This window comes from Alexandromys fortis, unplaced genomic scaffold, assembly GCF_014885135.2.
Source record: "Alexandromys fortis isolate MF-2015 unplaced genomic scaffold, M_Fortis_MF-2015_v1.1 scaffold_292, whole genome shotgun sequence".
NCBI classification, from domain to species: Eukaryota; Metazoa; Chordata; class Mammalia; order Rodentia; family Cricetidae; genus Alexandromys; species Alexandromys fortis.
Genome location: NW_026068162.1, coordinates 939877 through 959323, shown reverse-complemented (window position 1 = coordinate 959323; position 19447 = coordinate 939877). Strand labels below are relative to the sequence as shown.

Genomic DNA, 19447 nt, shown 5'->3' with positions numbered 1-19447 from the left:
CATGCCCATTCAGGTCCTTCTCAATGCACCCTGTCCATTTCCTGCTCATATTTGAGGATTTTCAGGTCTGGAGGGAAAGTCCCTAGGGGCCAACATTAGAAAGAAGGCAATCACATGAGATTGACAAGAGTGGTGAGCACAGAAGGAAAGGCTGTGTCTTATCCAGAGAAGGGAGGGGGAGGGCGGTGGAGCCCTGGTTACTTTGCTGAAGGCTGCGGAGCTAGCACAGCCACAGAGACTGGGAAGAGAGCTAGCTAGCGGGGACGACCAGGCGGCACGCTTGGGGGAAGGGAGGCGGCAGCTCAGTGGGCCTCCGGGGTGTATGTGTCAGTGCCTGTGAGTGTGAGCGTGTGTGTTTGTGTGTGTTTGTGTGTGTGTGTGTCTGGCGGAGGGCCAGGGTGATTTCCCATAAACCACATGCCCCGTCAGTCCTCCCGCTTAAAAGGCTGTGCCGAGGGCTGGCCAGCGAAGCTCGGCCAGAGGAAAGTGAAAGTTTGCCTCGGTGCTCTCCGTGTCGCTGCCGTTTTCTGCATCCCGGGACAGCGGCGTGGCCCTCGGCCGGGGCGCAGGCTCTCTAGCCGGCAGCAAGCGACGGAGTAAGCGAACTAGGACGGCCAAGACGCCGGGCCGGGACCCAGCTGCCCGTATGACCGCGCGGGGCGCCGCGGGGCGCTGCCCTTCATCGGTAAGCTGCGACCACGGCGCGGGGCCCCGGGCAGGGCTAGGAAGGGAGCTCTGCAGCAGCAGGCGGCGCGGCGCGGCCCCACGAGCGTACAGCCCCTTCACGCCCGCAGCTCAGGCATCTCGGCCCTGGGCTCCGGCTTCCTAACCGCTTCTGCGCTAGGGCTGAGGCCCGCTGTAGTTCAGCAGCTGCTCCTGTGGCTACAGCGCTTTGAGGGGTAAAGGGAAGGCTGCTCACCCCATTGAACGGAGGAGAAAATTGAGCCACCCACAGGCAGGAGAGAGAGGTTCGCAGCAATCGGCACAGGCCCAGGATCTGCCAGGATGATCAACCGGTCTCCAGGTACCGAGTGACAGACCCGTGTGTGGCATCATCCCCAGTCGGCATCTTCCTTTGACTGTTGCACATGTTTCTAGGCCCTAGTTGGGAGTGGGCCTTCTGGGTAGGGAAAATTTAGGGCCACTCAGCTTTAGAATGTCAGGACCTGTGCTGAGCAACCTGTTGTCAGAAGAAAAGAGATGGGCATGCTGCTACTTGCTCCAGCCTATGGGCAGGAGCTGTTAGGGACTTAGGTGGCTTTTTGAGGAAAATGGGACTCCAGGGATGGCCTGAAGCTAACCCTAAACCTTCTTTTCTTGGAGAATTTGGTTCAATGGGATGGGGCTATTCTGGGCTCAGCTGCTGACGGAGGAGAGTGGGATGAGAGTTCCCAGCTGCAGAGCTGCTCGCGGGCTGCTAGAAATTCCGCCCAAAAGTGGCAGCAGATGATGCTCTGGCTCCTAGGGAGTGCAGGGTGGCACTTTCAGTGAACAGCAAGTGGGCTTGCTTCTGAAGAGAATGAGAGGAAAAGCCTCGAGGGCAGGAGAGAGTTGCAGGTGTTTGAGAGAGAAGAGGAGATCCACTGGGAGAGAGGGCCCAGCTGAGAGGCAGGAGAAGGGGTGAGGAGGAGGAGGAGAGAAGGAACAGAAACAACAAGCAAAAAGAAGGGCCACTAAGGGGAAACAAGGGAAAAGAAGGCCACTTAGACCAGATCAGTCAGAGGGGCCAGTTATGCCAGGTTTCTCCGGGACCTTACTGATCGGGAAATGGAACGAGTGTGATGTCTTGAAGCATTCTGAGACTGCAGCAGTTTCTTTCCAGGGCTGCTCCCATAGTCAGAGGCTGAAGCAGTGGGTGGGAGGAAGAAGCAAGCCAGGAAGAGCCTGTCCAGCCAGATGTAAGCTAGAGTATTAACCCCTGGGTGCCCATCTGTAACCTTGTCTATGGTAGCACAGCAGTTGCAGATCTAGGATGGGGCCCCCTTTGGTCATCTTTGAAGTTAGTTTCTCAAATGGTAGCTGTGCGTCATTCCTGTGCATTTTTGAAACGTCACCAAAAGCCAGGCATCCCTGGGGTAAAATCTTCACCTTGCTATCTTCAAACACCAATGACCTGAAGTGCCAGGAATGAGGTCTTTTTAAACATCTCCATGTCCAGGTCCTGTCCTTCACACCACATACACCATGAGCTGGTAGGCTGAGTGGCAACTAGCTGGGGTCAGTTACCTTCTGTATAGTCATTTCCTTTACCAGGTCCTAAGTGTGAAGTTCTGAAGATCTGGGATGCCACTCAGAGCTAACTTTCGATTGCCCAACAGTGCCCAGCACAGCATCACCCCATGGATGTCTGAACCTTCTTCTACACTCTGCCTCTGAGGACAGGCCAGGACCCTAACAGACCCTGTGCTTAATGGCATTGGGCAACCCTGTGCCTCTTCTCTTGAGCCCCACCTCTGTCTGCCACCCTTTAAAACCTCACTGAAGTCCCTCTTCCCTCATCAGTACCCAGCCAATGCTCCCCCCCCCCAGGGTACACACTGGTAAGGCTGCAGACTTTTAGATGTAAACAGTGTTGTTATAGACCGTTTCACAGCCTCTCAGGGTTTTTTTCAATGTGCTCCTATTTGCAGCATTTGTCTCATCATCTGGACTATTGGGGCAGAGCCCAGATCTAGGAGGGTGCCAGCCATCACTCCACCCTGCCAGCATTTCCCTGAATTCAGGGACATCAGCTGCCAGGATGCTCAGGAGCTCCTAGGAGGCAGTCTCAGACCAGGGAAAGGAAGCCCAAGAGCCCCTCTGCCTCAGGCTGGAATCTCCTGGGATGCCCTATTGAGCCATAGTCATGAAAGGATCTTGGGGAGGAGGAAGAAAGGAGAAAGGAAGGACCAAGTCAGGTATCAGGAGCCAGACCCGTTTCTCTAGGAATGAGCAGCTGCTGGGCCAGGTGGGTGTTGATAAAAAGGGGAGAATTTCCTTGCTGTGGCAAGAGTCTGCTCACTAGATGAACTGTCTGATGGGTCTCAGATAGGCAGATGTCAGCAGTGAAACACATCATTGTCTTTGATTAGTCAGTTGGACTCTTCTCAAAATGCAAGTCCAAAGCTCCAGGAGGTCTCCCACTTGGGTTGAGTTCCCAGTGAAATGGAATTTGGTCCCAGAGTCGTCGTGCCCCCCCCCCCCCCCCCCGTGTAGGGCCAGACCTGTGAAACCAGGTAGGAAGAAAGGCAGGATGCTTGTAGTCTGAAAGCTACTGTCTGACCACAAACTTGAAGCCAGCTTACAAAGGATTTGCCTCAGTGTTCAAGTTGAAAGGACAGGAAACTCTACCCTTGAGGAGTTTCCCGTCCACGAGAACTTACACAGATTGGCACAACACTAATATTATCATTAGAAGTTCTCTGTGGGCTAGAGAGATGGCTCAGCATCTAGGAACACTTGTTGATCTTTCAGTGGACCCAAGTTAACTCCCAGCACACACATGGTTCTGGCTCACAATCTTCTATACCTTCAGGTCCAGGGAATTCCAAGAAGCATGCATAAGGTAGGCATACATGCATGTGGGTAAAACATTCATAAACACAGAAAAGGACTAAATAAGTCTTTTAATTTTTTTTTAAATTCTGTGAGCTGGATGGTGGCATATGCCTTCATCCCAGCACTTGGGATGTAGAGGCAGGGGGATCTTTGTGAGTTCGAGGCCAGCCTGGTCTACAGACTTGTACGTCTCCATGTCCAGGTCCTGTCCTCCACACCATATACACCATGAGCTGGTAGCCTGAGAGACAACTAGCTTGAGTCAGTTACCTGGACAGCCAAAGTTACACAGACAAACCCTGTCTCAACACCCCACAAAGCTCTGTGTTGTTGGGTTGGCCTGGGTTAACCTGAGAAGACTTCTTGGAGAAGATGGCATTTGGTTTATTATCAAGGGAAGAGCACGGTGGCACTCTGACTGATGAGAAATCTAATTTGGAGAGTGCTACATCCTAGGGTGTGAGGCCTCATGGGAATAGGGCTTTGTTTTCTGTCCTTAGTGGGCCATGGGGATAGCTGGGGAGAGGAAGCACTGGAGAGACATGATTCCCTTCTGTCGTAGACATGGCTGGGCCCCCGGCTGCTGCTGGTCTGTCTCCTGGTGAGCAGGAGCATTGCCAAGGAGGTGTCGGAACACTGTAGCCACATGATTGGGAATGGGCACCTGCAGGTCCTGCAGCAACTGGTGAGTATGAGGCCACCCCTCCTCCTCACTGAGGAAACTGGGTAGCAGCCCAAAGGCACAGTCAGAGAGAGGGCTTGCAGGAAACAGAGCTGCCTGGATCATGGCTGTCCTGATACTTTTCTCACTGATCTTCTCAAGCGTGTGTGTGGGGGGGAACCTTAGGTTTCCCCCTTGACTCTGAAGCCATGTCTGGGTCCCCTATAGGCAATGGGTAGGGCGGGCTTCTAATTGGTTGCCTGAGTTAATGGTAGCCCAGGAGTGTCCACTATGGATTCTAAAAGACTTCCTGACCCTGCTCTGACTCAGAGAATGCCTCCTTTGGGAAGCCAGCCCGGTCTGCCTGCTGGGTCCAGATGGTTTATCCAGCTCCTGGATAGCCAGATCCTCTGACAGCCTGGCACTAGGGCCCCACCCAAATTTAGATGGGAGGCTCCAGCCAAACTCCCAGCCTTCTACCTTCACTCCCCTGACCCTTACCCTGAGGTTGGGGTGCTCTGTTCATCTGGGCCATGAAGGGACTCAGATCTATCTCTATTAGGGTCAACAGAATCATCAACAATTCTAAATGCCATCCCCAGTCAGGGTCCAGTTGCTGCCATGGCTTATGTCCCTCTCAGTAAAGAATTTATCAACAGGGTGGGGCACCAATGGGTAAGGCCAACTCAGAGCTCTGAATTTGGGTCCTGGAGCTGAGCCTCACAACCTCCCTCCTCAACACCACTTTTTTTTTTTTTAATGCAGCTTCCACAGCAAGCCAAGGTACATGAGTGGCATGGTGTTCTCCCAGGTTAAGAACTTGCTCCACAGAAAGGCTGCGGCTAGAGACCCAGACTCCCCAGAGCTTGGCTACCCTCTGCTTGAATTCTTTTCATGATAGGGTGCTAACTGCCTCCCAGAAAGATTACATCTTATGTTTTCCTAAAGATAATTCCTCCTTATAACAGACTGGATGTTATTTTATAGATCAAAGCATACGGGCTTTTGTTCGTTTTGTTTTGTTTTAATCCCCCCTGGACATTTGGAAGCTACAGCTTTCCTCCCAGCCGTGGCTCTGTCATTCCAGCATTGTTTTAGAGCGGTAGATGAAATTAAAACCTCATTCCCCCAAAAACCAGGGTCCCATTCTGAAGCTAAGTTGACTTATAGGTTCCATGTAATCACTGATCTATTCTGTCTCACAGATCGACAGCCAAATGGAAACCTCATGCCAGATTACCTTTGACTTTGTAGACCAGGAACAGTTCGAGGTGAGTAGCAAGTGTTGCAGGGCCCAGGTGTTTAGTGAGTGCTCACTCTCTGCCCCCAGGGTGGTTGCACGAAACAGCATGAATGCAGCAGAAAGCCTAGAGCATGATGGGATGAGAATGTGAGGCGTCCTGGGCACTCAAGAGTCAACTACCAGTGGGCAGGGTCCAGAGTTAAGTCCTTTGCTGTTTCCTCCCTTTGACCTGGCATCTATTAGGCACTCGCTAAATGTTAGGCACATTCTCTAGTTAACCCTAACAGGTCCACTCTGAGGTCCACAAATATTTATCACCCACACAGAGATTTAGGAGCATAGCTAGTTAAGTGATAGAGGCCTAATTTGAACCCAGGAAAGTTATAGCATGTTTGCTTGTTTTTTTTTTTTAAAGGAAGATCGTATCTCCTCCATCCACTATCCAGAGTGAGGAAGGCAGTCTAACCTGGCTTTCTACCCCACACCTAACCAATCAGCCATCTAGTGCAGCTAAAACTGCCTCTCTGCACCTTAGGATGCAGTCTCTCCATCCTTGTCATCCATCCTTTGGAGGCTTCCTAACCAACTTCCCTGATTCTAGGGCACTCTTCATATTACCACTAGGGGGAGCTCTCTGAAACCCCAAAGCCTTCATTTTCTCCTTGCCTGTCAGGAACCCCACCCCATGGCTCCAAGAGAAAGCATAGACAGTCTAGTTCCAAGTCTCCAGTACCTACCCCACCATATTCTCATTTCCCTTCTCTGCTTCCTTCTACTTCCCAGCGTTTGCACCAGTTCTTTGTGGTGTCTGTCTTACCTTTCCATGTCTCCCACTGTCCCCTGAGCCACACCTTTCTGGAGATCTGTGTGCCTCAAGAAGAACAACCAGTCTGTCCAGAATTGCTTCCATCTCTGAGCTCTCATGCACTAGACCCATGCACCTCTGTGACAACGCCATGGCCTGCATAGCCCCAGGGTTTCACTCATCCATTCTCTTACTCCTTCACTTGGACCATGACACATATTTCCTGGTGGGCACTAGAGAGCCAAATACTGTATCCTTGGAGGAAAAAGGTAGTCCCCAATATCTTTCTATTCTGGAGGGTCTGAAGGACCTCCATGGCTGAGGACTTCCGTGAAAGTAAGATGAAAGAAGACAGGAAAAGCTGAGGGACAGAAGCTGAAACTCACCCTTCCTGTGTGTATCCATCCTGAAAAAAGTCTCATTTTGGAAATCCAAAGCTCTCTAATCAGACTCCACCTACCCTTCACTCTAGCTCAACTCTCAGTTATGGTTGATTCAAAGAAAAAGAATAAAAGACAAGCCACGGGGATCATGCTCAGCACCAGGGTGGTGTGCTCCCCCTGACAGGCACAGGATGGCGGGTGGGCTGCAGCCCTCCATGTGCCTAGGGTGGCGGTCCTCCCATAGGAAGCCTGGATTCCCAGGCCACTTGAGCCAGGTCCTAAGTCCTGTCTCCTGTACTCCAGAATGATACCGTTTGCTACCTTAAGAAGGCATTTTTTCTGGTGGAAGACATAATTGAGGAGAACATGCGCTTTAAAGACAACACTCCCAATGCCAATGCCACCGAGAGGCTCCAGGAACTCTCTCTGAGACTGAGGAACTGCTTCACCACGGATAATGGACAGGATAACAAGGTAGGGTGGTTCAGGGGCTAGAGCACCCGGGAAGGAGCTGAGGGAGGCTGTGGCGGTCTCTCCCTGCCCCATATGCTTGCCTTGCCTGAGCCTCACTCACTAACTCACTCACCCATCCATTTCTTTGCTCCATCCACCTTCACCAAGTAGTCACTGGACAGGAGGCACAGTGCTGGACCTTGATGATATCCTTGGAGCAGGAAATCCCCAGTCCCCACCCTTACAGAGCCTCACTCAAGTGAGGCAGGCGGCTCTTCAACAATGGCATCTGTGAATATAACCAGAAGGACTGTTCATCCATGTAGCAAAATGGTCACTTACTGAGTGACCATTGTGTCTAAAGTGCTGTTCTGGAAAACAGGAACTATCCATGATCAAAGAAGGCTAAGATCCCCCACGATCATGAAGACAGAGGGGAGGGAATGGGTGCGGAGACAGCTAAGATACACGTATGTGAATGGATGAGAGTAACAGCAGCCCTGGAGAGGAGCAGAGCAGGGGAGCGGAGGCCTCTGATGGCTGAGAGGACGCGGAGTGCAACAGGGAATGCTAACTTACTGAGGATGCAGAGGGAAAGAGAGAGTAGACGGCTTTAACTGGAGCTCCAGCACAAGTAAGAGCAGTAAGGGCACAGATGGAGAAACAGTCCTGAGCGAGGAGTGCTATGCTGAAGCCCAAGAGTGACCAAAAAGGTTTGCGTTCAGGGACCCAAAGGACTCAGCAGGGCCCAGGCATGGGATACGGAGGGGAGGGAGTCGGGTGTCAAAGACAGTGGACTTTTTGTCTTAAATCTGAAAGAAGCCACCATAAACTAGTGAATGACACAATGTCACTTATGATGTGAGACTGTTCTGGTGATGGTCTGGAGAGTAGGCTATAGAGAACAAGAATGGAGATCTGGAGACCAGCGGGAAGCTCAACCAAGCTAGTGTTGGTGGTGGCTTGAACCAGGGTGGTGCAGGAAAATTGAAAGTGAGTAGATGTGCTTCCCCCCTGGCAGCTAGGGCTTGGTGCTTCCTGGGGATAGAAAGAGTTAGTCAGGATGCATTCATCTTGAGCCCCTGGAGATTTCACTGATGTCAAAATAAGGATGACCACAGGCAGCGTGGCTCGGTTTAGTGTGGGGCGCATCAGACAGCTGCAGGAGGCGGTCATGATTGTGATTGCTGGATACACAGAAGCTGTTTGTGGGGCCACAGAACTGTACAACTGAGAAGAGGTCCAGGACCCCGAATGAAGTGTAGCCTCAAGAAGGAGGAAAACAGGAGGGCAGCACCTCAGGGCTTCCAGGTGGAAGGAGGCAGCACTTTATCAAATGAGCTGAGCGTCCACTGGTCCATCTGTTGTGACAACATGGAAACTGCTGTTGGAGGCAGATCAGGGAGAAAAGAGAGAGGAAACAGAGACCACCTGGTGGAAGAACTTGCCCCCAAAGAGAACCGAAAACCAGATTATCTGGACTGGCTGTTGGGTTGAGGAAGGGGTGGCTCTTTCCTACAGAGTTACACCTATGCTTCCCCAACATTAAAGTGCAAGCAGATCACCTCCTGGAGAGCGTGTTTACAAGGCAGAGTCCCAGCATACACCCTTAGAGACTCCACTTCCTTGGGCCCATGGGCCTGGGAAACTACATCTTTGAAGCTGCCCCACCATTGGTTGAGCTAGAAGGTCTTCAGACTCCCTTGGCTCAGTGACTATTCACGCAGTGCATGCTGAGGGAGGAGGCAAAATGTAAGCTCGAGGAGCCAAGGTCCAGTCTCTCCGCTCAAAAAAGGGTTCCGAACTCCCGACCCAGCAGGCACCTCCATTGTGAGAAACCTTGGGTGTCAGGGTTCTAAGTGAAGATGCCTGGTTTCTTTTACAACACATAAGGTCAGGTTTGAGGCAAAGAGCTTTATAAAGACACATGCCAGAAAGAGCCGGCTGGCCTACCTTAACAGCTCCTCGGAGAGGCTTGGGTATTGTCATCCTGACATCACAGACAAGAAGATGAATCTAAGCAAAGCAGTTCCTAGCCGCTGAGTGATGAAGCTGAGCCCAGGTCTTTTCATTCATTTGTCTAGTAACTGTTTGTTATAAGCCTGCTATGGGCATGCTGGGGAGATACAGTGATGGAATCAAGGGCTTTATAGTAGCCTTGGAAAACTTAGTGTTCTTCACTGAATAGCTCAGAAAGTTTAAGGGAAAACTTGGCATTCTGGAAATAAGCTGTAGACAACGCTGTAACCGCACATAGCACAACTTGCTGTGGAAGAGGAGGTGAGCCCAGAGCAGAACCCTGAGGCACTGCAGTATTTAGAAGGCACAGTCTGGCACAGAGCCTGAAGGAGCAGCTGGTAAGGTGGGATGATCCCAGGAGGGTGTGGCTTCTCAGAACTGCAGTGGGTGTGAGCAGCTGGGCCCACTCAGCAGGCAGAGCAGGGCATCCTTGGCACTTTCTCCAGAACGTGGCCCCAGCCAAAGGAGCCTCATTTCCTCTGGCCTCCTTGGATCTGTTCTCTATACCATACCAAGATGATTTTTCTAAAATTCAGGTCTTACACCACGCTCCACCTCCTGAGCGGTTTTTCAGTTTCCTATTGGCTCTGTGGATAAAAATTACAAGTTCCTGGCAGGGTCAACAAGTCCCTGGCCTTGGCAGAACTCTCTGCAGCTGCATCTCTTGCCAATTTCCTCCTAGATGACAGCACCGAAACCACTCCAGCCTCCTCTCAATCTTTTGACATTCCATGCTTTCCTGCATCAGGACCCCTGCATCTTCTATCGTCCCTAACCCCACCTCCTTCCCTTCCCTTGCTCATCTTTTAACTTTTGGCAATCTTCCCCCTGGGGCCTCTTTTAGCTCTCTTTAGTTATACACATTCAGATGGCTCAGGACACTCTCTTGTAACAATGTGTTTAGTGCTAGCATCTGCTGGACTCAGTGTCCAGCTTGGCCAGGAAAACCACTTCTCTTTTGTCCCTCGCATGATGCCCAGGTAAATTGTTATCACTTGACATTTAAATATGTGTTAGATGGATCTGTGAGTGAATGACATATTTCTCAACCTCAGGACAGATATTCCAAAGCAGAGGAGATGAGAGGGAGGAAGCAAAAGTGGAAAAGAAAATCCATGTGAGAAAGCCCAGGATAATTTGACAGAAGTAACAGTGGGAGGAGGCCCATGCTCAAGCTCACTGAAGGGGTCTCTGCTCTTCTTCCAGAGCTGTGTCCGAACTTTCCATGAAACTCCGCTTCAGTTACTGGAGAAAATCAAGGATGTCTTTAATAAAACAAAGAATCTCCTTGAAACAGACTGGAATATATTTAGCAAGAACTGCAAAGAAAGCTTTAATAAGTGCTCCAGTCCAGGTAAGCACAGGAGGGCCAGCTACAGGGAGGGTGTGGGGGGGTGAAATAAGGGGAGAGGGGGATCCCAGAGGCAGCCTGGCTGCTAAGTCTGTTTCTGTGTGTTTTATGTACTCATGTGGCTTCATGTACCGCAGGGACCTGGGCACATGTCTTTGCTGACATGTGTGTGCATGTACACTGACTTATGCCTGCATGTACTGTCTCACTGCCTTACTTGATGTGGCAGCGTCAAGAAGGCTCATGCTGGTGGCTATTATGGTAGTGAGAGGGAAAGGGGACCTTTCTCAGAAAGCCATGTAGGCATGGTGGCTTCTCCCCTTGGCTCTGCAGACTGGCTGAATAAATGGGGATTCCATGGAAAGAGCAGGTGCTTCATCTGGCAGTCAGGGTCCTTCTTCCAGGATCCCTGCTGCAAAACACCAGGACACCCTGGCTCCAGAAGTCCCCAGGATGCCTTGGATGTCCCCTCAAGGGACAAGGCTGAATTTGAAGTCTGAACATCATTCAAACTCTCCCTACCTGTGCACCCTGCGTGTCCTCATCTGTGCGTCCTGTGCCACACGTGTCCTGCATTCAGCCTCACTCCCCAAAGCAGGGGATGAGGCCCTGCAACGGGACAATACTCAAGTCCAGCGTTAGTGCTTCAATCCCAAAGTCCCAAACTTTGTCTGCTTCCCAGAGCCAGCCTTCTCCTGCTGTGGCTGTGGTGGTCTGGCTCCTGGCTGTGCATGAAACCAGTGTCGTGGGGGCTTCTGAGTGTCTTGTGTTAATCCAGGAGTTACTGCTCAGTCCCCTAGACTGACCGCTGCTTACCTCCGGCTTGGTATCCAGTCAGCTAGAGCCCCAGTACACTGTCCTGTGGTCTTCTTCAAGTCCTCCTGTTTGTCTGTACCTTGCTTTTGGTTCTTTGTCTATGATACCCTGCTACCTCCTTATCCAATATTGCTCCCTGCTGCCTGAGTTCTGTGTCATGATCATTTATTGCTGCCCTGCCCTCTCCCCAGCCCCAGGGCTGGGTTAGAAGAAGAGGGTCCCCTTCCCATGCCCCAGGGCCTTACCCCCTCTTACCCCTCTGGGGGAGCTGTGCTAGAGGCTGGTGACTCTATCTCCTCCCCATCTTTCTCTCTCCCCTTCTCTGTGGTTCTTTCAGATGTGGTGACCAAGCCTGATTGCAACTGCCTGTACCCTAAAGCCACCCCTAGCAGTGACCTGGCCTCTACCTCCCCTCACCAGCCCCCTGCCCCCTCCATGGCCCCTCTGGCTGACTTGGCTTGGGATGATTCTCAGAGGACAGAGGGCAACTCCCTCTTGCCCAGTGAGCAGCCCCTTCGCACAGAGGACCCAGGCAGTGCCAAGCAGCGATTACCCAGAAGCACCTGCCAGAGCCTCGAGTCACCAGAGACCCCAAACCATGAGGACAGACTCACTGAGGGTTCCGAGCCTCATCCTTCTGTGGAGGCCCCTATCCCTGCTGTGGAAGTCATCCTTAAATCTTCACTGGGCACTAACTGGGTCCTAGAAGAAGCTTCTGGAGAGGGTAGTGAGAGGTTTTTGACCCGGGAAGCAAAGCTTTCCCCCTCCAAACCTGTAGAGGACAGCATCCAGGCAGAGATGGACAGATCCAGAGACCTCTCAGCATCTTCTCCACTCCATAAATCAACAGAGGACCAGCAGCCAGCAGAAACAGACACCCCATTGCCAGAGGTGAACGCTACGAGACCCACTGGCCAGACACAGAATCACACTCCTGAGAAGACAGAGGGTTCATCTGCGCTGCCTGGAGGCCACCAGGAGCCAGGATCTCCCCACATTTCAACACTGGGTCCACAGGGCCTCAGAAACCCAGCCACCCCTTTTGCTCAGTCACTGCTTCCCAGAAGCCACTCTTGGGGCATTGTGCTGCCCCTCAGGGAGCTTGAGGGCAAGAGAAGTACCAGGGATCGAAGGAGCCCCACAGAGCTGGAAGGAGGACCAGAAAGTGAGGGGGCAGCCAGACCTGTGGCCCATTTTAACTCCATTCCTTTGACTGACACAGGCCGTAGGGTTCCAACTTGGGCACCCCCTGAATTCAACAACTCTGAGTTTGTCTTCCACCTGCTGGTGCCGAGCATCATCCTGATCTTGCTGGCTGTTGGGGGCCTCCTGTTCTACAGGTGGAAGCGGAGGGTAAGGAGAACCCCAGGAGAGGGGCAGGTTAGAGGACAGCCAGGTTCCAACAGGCTCTGCAGTTGCTGGGAGATGGGGATGACAACCCAAAGGGTAGAAGGTGGTGATGGAGTGTTGATTCAAGAATCAGGGGGTCCCAGGTGTGGTGATGGCATGTGCCTTTAACCCCAATAATCCAGAGGCAGAGGCAGGCACATCTCTATGAGTTTAAGGCCAGCCTGATCTACATAGCAAGTTCTAGATCAGCCAGAGATCCTGTCTCAAAAATAAACAAGCAAGCAAATAAATGACAAAATCAAGAGGTCTCCAGCCTCATTGAGAGGGAATGAGAAAAGAAATATACAGCAAAGAGAATGCTTGAGCAACCAGGTGAAAGAGGGAAAGGAGAGGAGGGGAAGGCTGTTCTGGGAGCCTGAGGGCCCATAGGTGGTATTCTGCCTTAGAGGGGACAGGAGAAGGAGCACCCATCCTCAAGAGGCCCTGGAGTCTCCCTTAACTGTGTATGCTTTGGGGTAGCTAAAGGAATTCTCTCTCAGTAATGCCTGGGGGAATACCAGCACCTCGGTGAGTGAGACAACTCTTTCTTGTTACCAGATCCATCGAGAGCCTCCGACATTGAATTACTCTGTGGGGCGACCAGAGGGCAGGTGAGAAGTTGGAGTGGGACTGTGGGAGGGGTTGTTTCCCCTCTAGATTGGAGGAGGGGCTTCTCTCCCTTGCCCTAATAAACCAGAGCTGCAGAGCAGGGTGGGTACCAAGAAAGAAGGGCCTCTCTCCTTCCCACGGCAGCTGGACTTTCTCCTGATCATCAGAGATGTGGGCAGTTCCGGGACTTCTAAACAGTTGATGGAACCCAGGTGCAGGGTTTGGGATAAGCTAGAGGTTCTCTCAGTCCTATGCTTCTCACAAAGCCTTATGTCAGCCCTGTTTTCTGCCTGCAGCCCCTTGACCCAGGATGAGGACAGAGGGGTGGAATTGCCAGTATAGAAAGGATACCAAGGTAAGGCTCTGATTTTTGATACCCTCTATCCCTTAAAAAGAGCTATATCCAGTAACCCTCCCCTGCTGCAGAAGCCACCAACTCCCACACATTTAACTTTCTCTCCTCTACCCCACTCCCATTTCATTCATTCTAGCAAGGCCCCTCCCTTCCGGGCCTCAGGTCTCCCCTGCACTCCTGTGCCCCTCCCCCACGGAGACTTAGTTACCGCTACTTCTGCTTTATGTTTCTATTCTTGCTGTTGACACATTCAATCCCAAAGCAACCACATTCCTCCTCCTCTAATGAGGCTTTTACAAGGTCTTTACCACCCTGGGGAATTTTCATTAGCCTCTGCATGGCCGCCAGCCCCTTCAAACACGAGCACTCCCAGCTTGGTGCTGAGCCCTGAACTTCTCAGCATCCACTTCTTGCCAGACTGTGCCTCATCTGGTCCTGCTCCCCAGCCAAGGTCATGGCTGCCTCCCTGTTTTAGAATCATGGTGCCATAGAGATTTAGCCTTGACAGAGCTGTTAAGAGGTCATTTGGCCCAGTCTTCCATCCTAAAAGGACCCACTCCTGCATCCCCAACAGGGAGTCAGCCAGCTTCCTGTCACACACTCCCAGTTCCAGGCAAGTTCCCTGCATGTCAGTCTGTTCCACCTGCACACAACACAGGAGTTCCTCCCTTATGCCGGCAAAGCTGCCTTCTCTTCTCCCCGTCCCCAACTAATCATCCCATCTTCTAACAAGGCCTGATATTTAAAGCCAGCCATTCATGTCCCCTTTAAGAATCCCTTGTGTTAAGTGTGGCCAAGCCCCTCAAACATTCCTTATATGATATGGTTTTCAGACCCCTCACCATCCTGGACACACTCGTTTGTATGCCCCTCTGAAAATGTGGCGCCCAGCCCTGGACACAGTACTCCAGATGTTGTCTGACCGCTCAGAGTACAGTGGGACTCTTGCCTTCCTTGATCTGGACAGTACTCTTCTACTCGTGCAGATTAAGATCACGTTAGTTTTAACAGCTGCATCATATATTGTCATATGCGGAGCTTGTGGACTATTAAAAACCCCAGTTTGCTTTCCCATGAGCCTCTGTCCAGCAGACCTTCGCCATTCCATACTTGGACAGCTTAACCTTTTTAGCCAAAATGTAGTTTATGTTCACCTTTGTTAAAACTACTTGTTGCTTTCTGCTCATGCCCTGAGCCTACTGAAAGTGTTTTAACTCCTAATCTGGTCACTTCGTAACTCTTGGTTGTGTCCCCTGCATACTGATGAATGTCATTTATTGTCCTTGCCCACAATGTTGATGAAGATGTGACCTATATTCTTCCTCTCTGAACCCAGCCCACAGCAGCCTATCGGGAAGCTTTCCCTCCTGAAGTCTCCACATCCCTCCAGTTGCTCTTTTAACTCTTACCCCTTCTGCTCTTTTGTAATATGGCTAATACTATATCAATTTGCACACATTTGGATGTTGTTTTATGCATTTTAAAATCATATTTTATGTATGTATGTACATTTGCACTACTAAGAAGATTGTAAGCCCCTAGAGGGCAGGAACTACCTTCTACGTTTTCTGCACTTCACTTTCTATCCTTGATTCTAGGACAGACAGGGCCCCTCCATCCTTGTCAAAAATTCAGTAAATGCTGCCGACTGGTTCCAGGTCTAAATCATCAACTAACCCTGGCCAGATTTTACTAACTGACCAGCCATCTGGCTGACCAATTAACTAGTCAACTCATCTTGCCAGCTGTTTGGCTGATTGACTATTCGGTCAACTAGCTGGTAACTGTTAACTGACTAGTTCTTGATTGGTGAACTGACTGGCTAACTAGGTGGCAGAATGCTTAGCTGATTTGCTGATTGACTAGATGTCAAACTAGTTGTATGACCCATTCAAATTTCCAGTTATACCCCTTGCCACATGTAAGCAAACAGTCCTGTGTGTAGGATGAGGAATCTGGACCCCTTCTCCAGACAGAGGAAATCTGACAGATGCTCAGAACCAAGGAAATGTATTTGGATAAAAGCAAGCAGTAATCCATATATAGAATCCTGGGGCCCCCTTGGCAGTATGGAGCATGGAGATGGTGCAATGAATTAGCTGGCTCACTGGAACACCTGAGAGAAGGATCCAGAGCACCTCAGAACTGAATCAGACAGTCAAAGTTTCTGGGGACTTTGGGGTTCAGTGCTGTGCCACCCTTACCAAGGGCCATCAGTTTTCCTCCTCCCTGCCACCTGTATGGACTTGCCCTCTGCCCTGAGCTCTCTATACTCCAATCGTTCTTTTCCTGACTCCTAACTCTCAAGCCTGCCCAAGATTTCAAGTTTCTCACTGTGGGATTTCAAGATTCTGCTCAGTGGGTCCAGATCTAAACTGGTCCCCATGCAGGCTCCAGGAGCCTATGGGAACCGAGTGTCTATGTCCAGATTGACCAGTACTCTGAGGAGAGGAGTGGAACACACAGAAGTGGAGATTGAAGGAGGGACACAGAGCTGCAGAAAACTCAGGCCCTCAACCCCAGGGAGCTGGGAGCTGGGTCACAGGCTAGGGCATGCCCTCTGAGGCCTTCTTCCCTACTGGCCCTGGCAGAGCCTGTGGCCTGGCTGTACCAGCATGGCTCATGTACAGTTTATAGTTCCCCCTTGTTTCCTCTCCAGCATGGGAATGGGCTGGAAGCCAGAGGCTGTAGGTCTCATCTTCCCTGCTTACCCATCATAGACTTGACCAGTGGGGGTATGGACATTAGGGGGGAGGCGCCACACAAGGTCCAAAGTCAAGCTGTTGGATGGAATCCAGGGGATTTCTGTTGTGGAACAAAGCGTTCTGAGGATGCTGGGCAAGGGGACACGATGGGGGTGGGGTGGGGAGAGGGCAGGGCCTTGGCTTCCATGAATGATAACAGGCAAGTCCCTCACCCCATCTGGGAGGATGCAGGACTGCTAAGGGTTGACAGGCTGAGCCCTCCCTCTTCATAGCATTGCCCCTAGTCTCTGTCCCTCAAGCCCAAACTCTTTCTATTCATTTGCCTTTGCCCAAGTATCTTCTGTGCAGACCCCTCTGAGGAATGGTATGGAGGTGAATATGAAAAATTCTTTGCTAGAACTGACAGAAATCACCCTTAGTTCATTGATCTAAGATGAGTGAGAGGACCTTGCTTGAAGAGGGGTCCAGCAAAGAATTCAAGAACATGTTCCCAGTTCCCACCTGCATGAGCAATAACCCCTCTACCTTGTGACCTAGACTTCCTCCGGCCCCACTCCCTCATTTTGTGGTCACTGGTCCCCCAGGAGGAGAGGTAGGAGGTGAGGCCAGTCAGGCCAGAGGCTTGGACTGCTGCCAGGCAAAGCTGCCTGGTTTCTCTGTGGTGTCTGGGGTGGCCTGGAAGGCCAGGGAAAGGACCAGAGGAAGTCTTGCCTGAAGCCGGCCAACAGCCCACAGGAATGCCACACCTCCCCCAACCATGTCCTCAGCGACCCTCCCCACACTCCCACTTGCTGACCAGCCTTCTTTTCTTCTGTTCCCTACAGCTGGGTACATAGGACTATCTCTTTATGGAAGGAGACATTTTGGGACTGTCCATCACCACCCTCTCCTGCCATCTTCCTAGCAATGTGGCCTGCCACTACCAGAGCTCCTGCAGACCAAGACTGGATGAAAGCAGCCTTGATGGGGGTCTTTTCATCTTAACCCTTAGACTCTCAACTAACTGAGAGAGGGCTAGAGGATGCCCCCCACACTGTCAATATTTATTGTGGGCCCTGGAGGCTCCCTGCACTCAAGGAAGGCCAGCGAGCTAGCTCAGGATCCTTTCCCTCAGGAGCTGTACCCTCCTCTCAAAGCCAGAACCTGGCAAGGGACCCACCTGCCTGTATGGCCCATGGGAGACCAGGGCACACAAGAAGGAGCAGAAGAGCCTGTGCGCAGAAGACCCAACTGCTGCCAAGGAATCCAACATGGACAGGCAGGGACCTGTTTCCCAAGAGGAAAGCCTGAGATTCGCAGGGCGGGACAGCATCTGCCCGATTTCCCGTAAAGGCATAAAGGCATGCAGCCCAGAAGACGGGAAGAGGAGGCCTTTGGCTGCTTGTGTTGACAGCTTAAAGGGGTCTACACCCTCAACTTGCCTACGTGCCCTCAGCTGATAGCCAGGAAGGAGGGGGGACTAGCCCTGCTTCAGGACCTGTCTGACCTGGCTCGTGATGCCAAGAGGAGGATCAAGCTCTCGGCTCTTCCTACCCACAGCCCCTGCCAGAGTTCTTTTGCCCAGCAGAGGCACCCCTCATGAAGGAAGCCATTGCACTGTGAATACTGAACCTGCCTGCTGAACAGCCTGTCCCATCCATCCCCATGAGCGACCATCCGTCCGAATGTTCTCCCACCCCCTCGGCCTCTCCTCAGCTTCCTGCACTGAGCTGGCCTCATCTGCCGGCTGAGGGAGCCCCTAAACCCTGACCTTCCCCTGCCTTAGCCTTTGACTGCCCAGGGTGGCGCTGTGAGAGAACTGCCTGGGCTACCAGCCAGAGCTGGTCTCTAGGCTGTGTTCTTGCCCAGGTTTCTGCATCTTGCACTTTGACATTCCCAGGAGGGAAGTGACTAGTGGACGGGAGAAAGGAAGGGGGGGGGGGGCAGAGGCAGAAAGGACACAGGCAGAGCTCTGAATGAAAATGGGTCTTGAGAATATGTGAGAACCCCTATGGTTAAAGTTGATGTCTAGACCCTAACCAGCAGCCAGCCTCCTTCCCCTGTTGCCTCCAGCCTGGAGCTGAGCAGGTTGTCCTGTCATGAGCTCCTGGGACTGAGCTACATGCTCCAGCCCCACCCTCTTCTGGCCTTTTTTCTCCAGACCTGACCCAGGTAGGCAGTGACACCCTCCTGATCTCACCCACCCTACCCTGCCATCTCTAGCCAAGCAAGAAATGGGCTGTCTACTTACAACTCTATTCTGTTGCCCTCTGTTTCCTGGGCCAGGACTTGCCTGTGGCTCTGAGACCTGGGCATAGGTGACAGGGCTCTCACTTGCCCCGGTCTCTTTATGCTGCTGTGTCCCCCTTTCCTGCCCTCCCTGGCTACTGGGTCCGTAATCTTTCAGGCAAGGGGAGACAGCAGAGGGGGAGGACACTGGAGACTTTCTTGTGGGGCTTACTTAGCCTTCTACTTATAGACTATTTCCATGCAAGAAAATACATATTTTAAAATAGAAGGAAAAAAAAACACAGAAAAAAAAAGGCATTTTCCTACCCCTCTACCTTAAACATATATTATTAAAAACAGAAGAGCAAATCCAACCCATTGCAAGAAGCTCTTTGTGGGCACCTGGCTACATCAGAGCAGAGGAGCCCCAAACTCTTTGGAACCTCCACTGCATAGGAACCCCTTCCCTCCTCTGAGAAAGCCCGGAGGGAACATTGGCTCACAAACTGTGAGACTGCAGTTTTTTTATACTTGGAAGTGAATTATTTTATATAAGGTCATTTAAATATCTATTTAAAAAAATAGGAAGCTGCTTTTATATTTAATAATAAAAGAAGTGCACATGCTGCCACGTGTGAGTCATGGGGAAAGTTGCTTTTGGGGTGTGGGTGGCAAAAGAAAGGGGGAGAGGAGCAACTGCTGGGTGAACTTCCACTCTGAGATTTTTCCAAGGTACAGAAAGAAGGTTTTCTCAGGATTTAAGTCTTGTTACTAAAACCTTCTGTATTATTGGTGTCTAAAGGCATTCATCTGCATATCTGTTTAATAGGCAAAAAGCAGCCAAACCTCAGGCCTGGCCACTACCCCCAACCCGCCACCTCAAGTCCAGCCCAGCCTGGGAAAATGACTGGTT

General features: G+C 51.5%; 1 protein-coding gene and 1 long non-coding RNA gene across 4 annotated transcripts in view; one reads left to right on the top strand and one right to left on the bottom strand.

Annotated features, from left to right (window-relative positions):
• LOC126491878 (uncharacterized) overlaps positions 1–19447 on the bottom strand; it is a 99462-nt gene that overhangs the window by 32577 nt on the left and 47438 nt on the right. The window lies entirely within an intron of this gene.
• Csf1 (colony stimulating factor 1) lies at positions 236–19162 on the top strand. Of its 3 annotated transcripts, none has more exons than XM_050127812.1 (9): positions 236–685; positions 4100–4222; positions 5404–5469; positions 6933–7103; positions 10308–10455; positions 12491–12621; positions 13216–13268; positions 13563–13621; positions 17151–19162. In XM_050127812.1, exons 1-8 carry the CDS (start codon positions 647–649, stop codon positions 13606–13608), a joined length of 777 nt encoding a protein of 258 aa, XP_049983769.1. In that variant the 5' UTR covers positions 236–646; the 3' UTR covers positions 13609–13621; positions 17151–19162. The 3 variants fall into 3 exon arrangements, with proteins under 3 accessions (XP_049983769.1, XP_049983768.1, XP_049983767.1); XM_050127811.1 differs by lacking the exon at positions 17151–19162 and adding an exon at positions 14455–16431 and having other exon boundaries at positions 239–685; positions 11606–12621; XM_050127810.1 differs by having other exon boundaries at positions 240–685; positions 11606–12621.